This window comes from Coregonus clupeaformis, chromosome 22 (genome assembly GCF_020615455.1).
Source record: "Coregonus clupeaformis isolate EN_2021a chromosome 22, ASM2061545v1, whole genome shotgun sequence".
Lineage (NCBI taxonomy): Eukaryota > Metazoa > Chordata > Actinopteri > Salmoniformes > Salmonidae > Coregonus > Coregonus clupeaformis.
The window spans coordinates 803,961-814,372 of NC_059213.1; the positions used below are offsets into that span (position 1 = coordinate 803,961).

General features: G+C 40.6%; 1 protein-coding gene across 4 annotated transcripts; it reads left to right on the forward strand.

The window, feature by feature from the left end:
- Positions 1-6,764: 6,764 nt before the first annotated feature.
- On the forward strand, positions 6,765-10,015 carry LOC121536066. Of its 4 annotated transcripts, XM_041843369.2 has the most exons (12): positions 6,765-6,941; positions 7,460-7,479; positions 7,668-7,865; positions 8,044-8,249; positions 8,423-8,470; positions 8,620-8,664; positions 8,840-8,879; positions 8,974-9,038; positions 9,217-9,256; positions 9,358-9,422; positions 9,576-9,660; positions 9,768-10,015. In XM_041843369.2, the coding sequence occupies exons 2-11, from the start codon at positions 7,464-7,466 to the stop codon at positions 9,651-9,653; spliced, it is 801 nt and encodes a 266-aa protein (XP_041699303.1). In that variant the 5' UTR covers positions 6,765-6,941; positions 7,460-7,463; the 3' UTR covers positions 9,654-9,660; positions 9,768-10,015. The 4 variants fall into 4 exon arrangements, with proteins under 4 accessions (XP_041699303.1, XP_041699304.1, XP_045062289.1 ...); XM_041843370.2 differs by having other exon boundaries at positions 9,576-10,015; XM_045206354.1 differs by lacking the exon at positions 8,423-8,470 and having other exon boundaries at positions 9,576-10,015.
- The last annotated feature ends 397 nt before the right edge of the window (positions 10,016-10,412 follow it).

Sequence of the window (10,412 nt, forward strand, 5' to 3'; positions counted from 1 at the left end):
TAATCGCACCAACTGTTGTCACCTTCTCACCAAGCTGTTTGGCGATGGTCTTGTAGCCCATTCCAGCCTTGTGTAGGTCTACAATCTTGTCCCTGACATCCTTGGAGAGCTCTTTGGTCTTGGCCATGGTGGAGAGTTTGGAATCTGATTGATTGATTGCTTCTGGGGACAGGCGTCTTTTATACAGGTAACAAGCTGAGATTAGGAGTCCTAATCTCAGCTTGTTACCTGTATAAAAGACACCTGGGAGCCAGAAATCTTTCTGGTTGAGAGGGGGTCAAATACTTATTTCCCTCATTAAAATGCAAATCAATTTATAACATTTTTGACATGCGTTTTTCTGGATTTTTTATTTGTTATTCTGTCTCTCACTGTTCAAATAAACCTACCATTAAAATTATAGACTGATCATTTCTTTGTCAGTGGGCAAACATACAAAATCAGCAGGGGATCAAATACTTTTTTCCCTCACTGTATGTTACCTGCACTGCTTATTGCACGTTCTACATGAGGGCCTTGACATTTGTGAGTGTATCTGTGTTTCTATCCCCTCCTGACTGGTTATGGACTCTGCTCTCTTCTCCAGAGGCCCTGCCCCTACTGGTGGGAGTGATCCAGTCTCCAGACTCCAAGGTCAAGGAGAATGTCAACGCCACAGAGAACTGCATCTCAGCCGTGGGCAAGGTCATGAGGTTCAGGCCCGAGTGTGCCAACGTCAACGAGATCCTTCCCCATTGGCTCTCCTGGCTGCCACTCAACGAAGACAAGGAGGAAGCTGTGCACACCTTCGACTTCCTGTGTGACCTTATTGAAAGGTGGGGGACTGACTTTACTGATTTGGGTTGTTCATTAGGCTCCGAACGGTAGTTAACTAACAAATGGGGAGTAACTAATTGAACTTAGCCAATAAGAAATGTTTTATTTAGCTTTCTGTTGCTACGAGTTTAGACATTTTCCATTGTGTCGCCTAATGAACGTGACCCGAGTGTTGCAGTTGATATGTCTATGTTGTAGATGTTGTTCTCTTTTGTTAATAATGTATTTTCCTCCCAACAGCAACAATCCTATTGTCCTCGGACCAGACAATGCAAATCTTCCCAAGATATTCCAGATCATTGCTGAAGGGGTCACAAACGAGTCTGTTAAGAGTGAGGATGCATGCAGCAAGAGATTGGCAAATGTCATCCGTCAAGTGCAGGTCAGCTATTGCTCTGCTTGCCAAAGTTACCTTTTGTTCTATCTAGAAACTTTTTTATTTTTTATTTTTTATTTGTCATTTAGCAGACGCTCTTATCCAGAGCGACTTACAGGAGCAATTAGGGTTAAGTGCCTTGCTCAAGGGCACATCGACAGATTTTTCACCTAGTCGGCTCTGGGATTAGAACCAGCGACCTTTCGGTTACTGGCACAACGCTCTTACCCACTAAGCTACCTGCTTTTGATCAATCAAATTGTGCAAAACAATGAGGAATACTGAATATTGGCTTGAACCAAACAGGTTAATTTGAAACACCTTGTCAGTGTCCCACATTGAAATGTCCTAGGTCCAGTCTAGTCTGTCAGCAGTTTCTTCATCTAAAAAGGTATTGTGTTCCTCTACCCCCCAGGGTTCTGGAGGACTGTGGACACAGTGTGTAGCGATGCTGAATGAGACGCAACAGAAGGCCATCCAGGACCTCCTCAACACCGCTTGAGAAGCCTTATCCCCTTAGTTTGTTGGAAAGCAACAAAATCATGTTTAAACATCTAGCTCCTGGATCTCCTCCTTTCTAGATCACCATCTCCTTTTCCAGCTCTGATCTGTAGCGTGTGTGTGGACTTCACTGCAGCCTCCTGCCCCCCTCCCTATCCCCTCAGTCAGTCTCCCTTGCACTCGACTAACTGTAGGGACCAGGTTGGTTTGTCTCTGAGTGACTGAGACTCCGCCCCCTCCATAGGATGACCCTACACCTTTTAAATCAGTAATGCGTCGACGACGCCCCCTGGAGCGGACTATACCCTCTTCTTGAATCCAGACGGTTGGAGCGTTGTTGGCCTCACCTGCGCAAAGGGAACACAAACACAAGTATTAATCCAGTTTCTTCTCCATCCTGTTAAACTGTTCAGAAATATCTGGTTTTATGATGAAATTGACTTAATCCTTTCCACGATAAGTTTGACTGGTGTAGTTGTGCTCTGTGGAACCATGTGAAAATGTCATGTTTACCCAGGTGTAAGAAACTCCTAGAAGTGTCAGACTTGGTAGGACCCAGCCGTTGTAAGAGGAGGAGTCTTGACTGGGGAATAGAAGAGGTGGGAGTGTGTACATGCCATGGGGTGACCGCTTCCTGCCTCTAGGAATTCACGGTTATTCTATATATTATTTCTTTTGTCTAGGCTTTTTTTGTTTCTTTCTGAAGGCGCCCCACAGTGGCACCTGGAGGAAACGGCCTCTGTATGCCATCTGCTCACTGATCTGAATCTGTCTATTCTCAGACTAACAGCATGTGTGTCAGTGGCTAACTCGCACTCTCCTTTAAATAAATGATAGTGAGAGAATCATTATTGTCCGTCTGGGAGATTTAAAACAAACACCTAAAGGGGTTATTTTCCTACTCTTGAAACCCTGTATAGAGGTAGAAGGGTAGGTTTGTTTTTCATGAAGGTTTACACCCATTGAATATGAATGAGGAAAGTTGGTTTAGGATTGTTAATAGTGTCTTTGCCACGATGTGCTGGGTTATGGACATGTAGAAGCATGATTAGAATTTCTTAAGGTGTGCAACAATCCTCAGCTAAGATTTGGTTTAGAACCTTAACACCCCTGCAGGTATTTGGTGGATTCCAACAATATCAACAATAAAATTCACATTGACAGAATTTAGGTATTTGTCATTAATTCATCTTTGTGTGCATGCACATGCATGGGTTTTCACTTTCACTGCGAAGTTGGCTTATTATACTGAACAAAAATATACATGCAACAATTAAAGATTTTACTGCGTTACAGTTCATATAAGGAAAATGTGTCAATTGAAACACACATTAGACCCTAATCTATGGATTTCGCATGACTGGGAATACAGATATCTGTTGGTCAGATACATAAAAAAAAACAAAAAACTTTTGACTCATGCATCGCGACACATCTCTGCATGCTAAATGACGTAAATGTAAATAGTTGATCAGGCTGTAGATTGTGGCCTGCAGTGTGGAATGTTGCCCCACGCTTCAGTGGCTGTGCGAAGTTGCTGGATATTGGCTGGAAATTGAACACGTTGTCGATCCAGAGCATCCTAAACACACTCAATAGGTGACATGTCTGAGTATGCAGGCTATGGAAGAACTGGGACGTTTTCAGATCCAGGAATTGTGTACAGATCCTTGCGACATGGGCAGTGTATTATCATGCTGAAACATGAGGTGATGGCTGCGGCAATGGGCCTCAGGATCTCTTTACCGTATATTTGTACATTAAAATTGCCATTGATAAAATGCAAATGTTGTCGGTAGCTTATGCCTGCCCATACCATAACCCCACCGCCCACCACGGGGCGCTGTACTCACTGTGAACAGAGTGGCCTTCGAAGGTGAGCATTTGCATACTGAAGTCAGTTACGACGCCAAACTGCAGTCAGATCAAGATCCTGGTGAGGACGACGAGCGCGCAAATGAGCTTCCCTGAGACTGTTCCTGACAGTTAGTGCAGATATTCTTCGGTTGTGCAAAACCAGTTTCATAAACTGTCCGGCTGGCTGGTCTCAGACGATCGCAGGTGAAGAAGCCAGATGTGGAGGTCCTGGGCTGGCGAGGTTACGCGTAGTCTGCGGTTGTGAGGCCGGTTGGAAGTACTGCCAAATTCTCTAAAATGACGGATGTGGTTTATGGTAGAGAAATTAACATTAAATTCTTTGGCTACTTGGTGGAAATTCCTGCAGTCAGCATGCCAATTGCACGCTCCCACCGCCGAATTTGAGACATCTGTGGCATTGTGTTGTGACAAAACTGTACATTTTAAAGTGGCCTTTTATTGTCCCCTGGTGGAAATTCCTGCAGTCAGCATGCCAATTGCATGCTCCCACCGAATTTGAGACATTTGTGGCATTGTGTTGTGATGACAACTGCACATTTTAAAGTGGCCTTTTATTGTCCCCAGCACAAGGTACATCTGTGTTATGATCATGCTGTTTAGTCAGCTTCTTGATATGCCACACCTGTCAGGTGGCTGGATTATCTTGGCAGAAGTGAAATGCTAATTAACAGCGATGTAAACAAATTTCTGCATATTAAAAATTGCTGGGAATTTGTATTTCATGGGACCAACACTTTACATGTTGCCTTTAGATTTGTTCAATATACATCTACTGAATAAGGAGTTGCATTGAACAAAATGGAACTATGACTGCTAGGACCATTAAACCTAAATGATAGGACAATAATATGAATCACGATCTGTGGTTGAAATAATTCTACATTTCAGCCTAAAGACATTCTACCGCGAGAGCCAGGAGTGCAGACCGCCATTGAGTTATATGATGGACAAAAAATTACCGTACACCACCAGGGACGGCCTGTTCAATAGGGCGATATGGGCGACGCACTGCCAAACGGGAAAAGGAAGGGATTTTTTTTCTAATCAATTATATCACGGCAACAGTAGTTATCAGTGTTGTAATCTATACGTCTGATCTGCCACAGTGCCACACTGCCACTAAATGTCGAATCAGGCTAAAGTCGTGCTTCAAATGGCTCCACCCCCTTTTGGGGCGATTTCAGTCAGATTGAAAATCGCCCAGAACTTCTGTCATAGACTCCCATGTAAAATCTATTTTTTTCAAATTTCAGAGCCTTCAATACAATCTCAATGGGTGTCTGTGGGCTTGCACTTACGCGCTTTCGTCACATGAACGTAACTAAGAAAAGAGAGGGTAGCAGCGTCAATCAATTCACTACTACTATCAACATGGCTAGGCTTCAGTGCAACTCGATTGTGTCTTTGAAAGAATTTCCTTTTTGTCGCGAACAAATGAAGATAAATTGGCAACGAAACAATTAGGACCTCCCAGACCAAATTTAATAATTCAACAGGTTTCTACTAAAGGGGGGAAGTCCTACACCCGAGGATTTTCCAAAAAATGGTACGAACGAAAAAATAACATTGCCACTCAACTGGATGAGGGATACAGGCTAGCTGTCCGCCGCCACAACGATGAGGTTAGTGTTGATAATCACAAGTTTACTGGAGAACTGAGACCAAGTAGAGACTTTGGACAGGGTGGATATGGTTATATTGCGATATTGTCAATACAGTATATCGTAAAGTATCACTATGTAACTCGATTTCTTTCACCCCAATCCCTCAAATTAACGGTAAATAACTGAATTGTTTGCCCCACATTTAGCTAAGATGATTAGCTAGCCAGCTAAAATGTTTTATTTAGTTAGCAGTCGCATCTACAATAGTTTACTGTCAATAACATGTCTCCAAAAATGACGTGGTGTCTCCAATTGTGTTGACATTTTACAATTGCGATGCGCATCCATGAGTATCCACTTTCTGTAGCTCAGCTGGTAGAGCACGGCGCTTATAACGCCAAGGTAGTGGGTTCGATCCCCGGGACCACCCATACACAAAAATGTATGCACGCATGACTGTAAGTCGCTTTGGATAAAAGCGTCTGCTAAATGGCATATTATTATTATTATTATTATTATTCCAGCCTTGTGTAGGTCTCCAATTTTGTCCCTGACATCCTTGGAGAGCTCTTTGGTCTTGGCCATGGTGGAGAGTTTGGAATCTGATTGATTGATTGCTTCTGTGGACAGGTGTCTTTTATACAGGTAACAAGCTGAGATTAGGAGCACTCCCTGAGATCAGTCAATAAATGATTCTGGTATTGACTTATATGCTGCCCCTGTCTTCATGTTGTTGCTGGACATATCTTTTTAAAAATGTGTGTAGGTCACCTAAATCATCAGAAAAATTGCCCCTCCTGAGAATTTTTTCAGGAGCCGCCACTGTACACCACATTGTTTTCATCTGTCCAGTCTTTTACAATCAGTGCAGGTGAAGAGGACTAGATGACAGATTTTAAGCAATTTAAGTAAGCAAACGCATTTTAATCTTGCTTGGTCTAACTACTATGACGTACTTTACCTTCTATTAAAAGGGCAATCTGTGTTTGGTACATTCATTTTTGGACTTAAGAATCAATGGTTATATGTAATGAATTCAAAAGACTATAATTTATAATTGCACTATCAGCTTAATTCAACTGCCGTACCCCATCAGAACCCAAAATATATGTTTTTTTTACTCCGTTGTTTTTAAATGTGTAAACGTAAACTAGCACTGTATAGCCTCAACCTGGCTAAAACTATCATGTTGATGTTATGAATGGTCTGTCGTTCCTTGCATCCACAGCTCTGTCTATGAATGTAAGGGTAGTTACATTTTTACAGCCCCATCACTCAGCTGTTTACCAAATAAGTGGCGGGGTAGATGGCTTTGTTGTTTGAACTATAGATTGCCAAAGTGACTTTCTGATAAAATAGCCTCCTCCTCTTCCTATCGGTCGTCACTAGTTACCACATCCACAAAGTCATAGACCCCGCCTATTTTTATTATTTATAATTTAAACCTAACCTTTACCCGAATCTTAACCACACTGCTGACCTTATGCCTAACCTTAAATTAAGACCAAAAAGTTAATTTTAGTTTTCATGAATTTTTACAATATATATAACCTATTTTGACTTTGTGGCTGTGGTAACTAGTATAACCCCTGGTTTATCATGCTGTTTAGTTTCACTTTCTCTTAGTTTAGCTATTGGAACAGATCACTTCAAACCACAACTGCAATACAGTCAACAGACAATTATCCCATAGCTGCAATACAGGGAACAGAAAAGTATCCCATAGCTGCAATACAGGGAACAGAACATTATCCCATAGCTGCAGGGTAAGTCTACTTTCCTCATTTCCTTTCATTGACAATTAATGTTCAACATGAACACCATAACTATCATTTACAGTTGGGTGGGTGTCATGATAGGTTTTGTGATCATTTAATATTCTATGTCTACAACAGGAATAAAACAGTAGACATGGTTAGGTGGAAACTGGTAGTGTAGATTTTAGTGGAAAATGTTTTAGACGTGTAATTCTATGAATGTAGAATAGAACAGAGGCAGTAAGTACTTTTACACTAACACATTGCTTTCACTTTCTAATTCCAAGAAATCATGTGTTCCAGTAGAAGGACTGAGGTTGCAAAGTACTCTAGTGCCAGATATTGTGAAAGATTACAGCAAAAAGTTAATGTTTAGAATGTGAAATAGTTTCACGCTGCTGTACCCAGTTTGGACCATAGAGAAAGATAGGTTATCTTAATAATTTGTATACTGGTTGTAGTTTTATTATCCTGAATGTATCTATCTAGACTAATAAACCATTTGTCTGTTCATTCACTTTCTATAGATCCATGTTGGAACGCAGAGGTAATTTTCAACAGGGCTCTTTTGTATAATTTAAGATTTTGATATTTGGGGTACATTATAAAATAAATGGTTAAACCTAAAACACTCTTATAGATGGCTGAACTATGATCCAAATATTCATTGTTCCAATTAACACCAACATTAATACTTTCATAAATAACCTTTTTGATTTCTCTCTCTTGTCTAAGTGGCACACAAGATGAAATACTTCACAGTTGAGACTGGCAGTACTTTGGAATCTCATATTCAGTTTATGAGACGACTCAACACCACAAGATGTTTTACGGAAGTCAAGTCTCCGGTGGAGAGTGATGTCATCATGGCTTTCTGTCCCATCGTCTCCCGCGCTGGGACTGATATTGAAGCAGCACTGGAACAGATTCCAAGTACAGTAACTCATCCCAAATATAACTTCCCAAGCAATGTTATTTCCTTCTGTACCAGATATTCTCATTCCACACCAGATTTACTCAAAATGTACCAACGACATGAATTACATTACTAAATTGTTTATTTGAGATGCTTATTGGTTTATTTTGACGTATTCCCTCATTCTCTTGACAGCTGGTAAATATGTCATTCTGGTAGTGCTGCATCACACCTTCAGCCCAGACTTCACTGTACCTGACAGCAGCAGACTAGTGACCAGAAGTGATGTAAAACTCACAGTGGACTGTCTGTTCCATGAGAGCCAGGGAGGACTACTGGACTGTCCTCGTAATGATGCAGCAGTCAGGACTATTCTGAAGAGGCTGAACATACAGCCAAAGGTAGCTAACCCTAATTCAAGGTTCAGGGAGGGCCACTCTCTTTAAATAGCTCAAAATGCAAAACCATATAGTTAACCAAAGTATTTTATTACACAGGGTCTGATAGTGTAAGAGAAAATAAATAGTTGTAGTATGAATCAAATATTAGTATTTGTAATGAGTGTTTTCTATAGATTGGAGCTGAAGAATGGATCAGTATCCCTGAGCAGGGTAACAGGCGGGTAAGTACATTCACAATTTAGACTGTGTTACTGAACTCTGTAGCTGTCACACAGATTGTAATTGGGATTTTGTATCAGTTAATCATCATTGTGAGTACAGCATCTCTCTGTATTTGATGTACTTTGTACTTCTTCATCTCTTTTTACAGACCGGACATCCTGGCATTCTAGCTGTGATTCAGAGCATTATAATGGTTTGTCAAATCAATGATAAAACTAGACATCGTCAATGATGTGCCTCTTCGGGGCAACACTTTAAAAGGAAGAAAAATAGAAGTCAAATTTAATGATGGTGTCTGTCATATAATCAAGCTGTTAAACAAAAGTCAGTACTGCTGTGGATCTCACAAGTCATTATTCTCTTTGCAGTGGCCAGTGTCTTCAGTCTACAACTACCTTTTCAATCACAGTAGGTTCTATTGTGTTCATTAATGTGGTCAATGTAATACAGTAATCATCACAGGTCATATCACTAACATTTTCTGTTTTCTAATCTTTTCAAGATCCACGTACCTCTACAAGACCCTGTTATGGCAGTGTTTCTGTGATTCTGAGCTCTATTATAATGGTTTGTCAAATCATTGCAAATGATAAAACTATACATCATCAATCATGTGCCTCTTCGGTGTGACACTTTAAAAATAGAAAAATAGAAGTCAAATTTAACGATGGTGTCTGTCATAATCGAGCTGTTAAACAAAAGTCAGTACTGCTGTGGATCTCACAAGTCATTATTCTCTTTGCAGTGGCCAGTGTCTTCACTCTACAACTACCTTTTCAATCACAGTAGGTTCTATTGTGTTCATTAATGTGGTCAATGTAATACAGTAATCATCACAGGTCATATCACTAACATTTTCTGTTTTCTGTTTCCTAATCTTTTCAAGATCCACGTACCTCTACAAGACCCCGTTATGGCAGTGTTTCTGTGATTCTGAGCTCTATTATAATGGTTTGTCAAATCATTGCAAATGATAAAACTATACATCATCAATCATGTGCCTCTTCGGTGCGACACTTAAAAAAAAGAAAAATAGAAGTCAAATTTAACGATGGTGTCTGTCATAATCAAGCTGTTAAACAAAAGTCATTATTCTCTTTTCAGTGGCCAGTGTCTTCAGTCTACAGCTACATCTGTAGAGTGCTTTCATATGTGAAGCGGCGCTTCTCGGACAATAATTAGGTTCAAAGTAGGTAGTAGGTTGTCATTCATGTGGTCATTGTAATTAGAGTAATCATCACAGGTCAAATCAGGACCACTAACATCTTGTGTTTCATGTTTCCTAATATTTTCAAGATCCATGTCCCTCTTCAACACTTCGTTCCAGAAGTGATGAAAGCAGTTCCACTTTTGTACCAACAATGAAGACATGAGAATTGTTTTTAGGGATTACATCTATCATTTCACGGCCTACTAAATAAGAAAATGTATTTACTTTGGATGTGAAGAGAATTTGCGGTTGTAATGTATAGTAATTGGGGCCGATATAAAAAATGTGATTAAAAATAATGGAAAATAATAAAGAAGAAACAGGATCTGTGGAAGGGGACACATCTCAACATCACTGGTAGTTTATACATGCATCCCACTTCTGACACCAGTGTAGCAAACAGTGGGGGTAACCCGGGTTGCTTGACGCAAGGCTAACTTGCTAGCCACAAACTCAACTATTTTGGAGGAGTTTGTAACAGGCATACAAAGGCCTCACTATTTTTGCAGTAGTTCAATGACTGAGCTGAGCTCTAAAGTGAGGGAAAAGGCATTTGAACAAAACATTGCATTCTGGGACGTGTCACCTGGTCGGGTTGTTGAAGTCAAGATGGCTGTAAACACCAAACGGTGGCTAGAGCATGAAATTGGCCTCAAATGAAGTTCCTTATTCAGTGAAATCCTTAAAGGGCACCACTTATCAACCTAATTTTCATTATCTCCAGCACAATA

Excerpts from the sequence above, each read along its gene's own strand:
- LOC121536066 (XM_041843370.2), top strand. Across the intron at positions 9,257-9,357 it reads CAACTACCTTTTCAATCACA|ATCCACGTACCTCTACAAGA; the intron begins GTAGGTTCTATT and ends AATCTTTTCAAG. Across the intron at positions 9,423-9,575 it reads TTCTGAGCTCTATTATAATG|TGGCCAGTGTCTTCAGTCTA; the intron begins GTTTGTCAAATC and ends TTCTCTTTTCAG.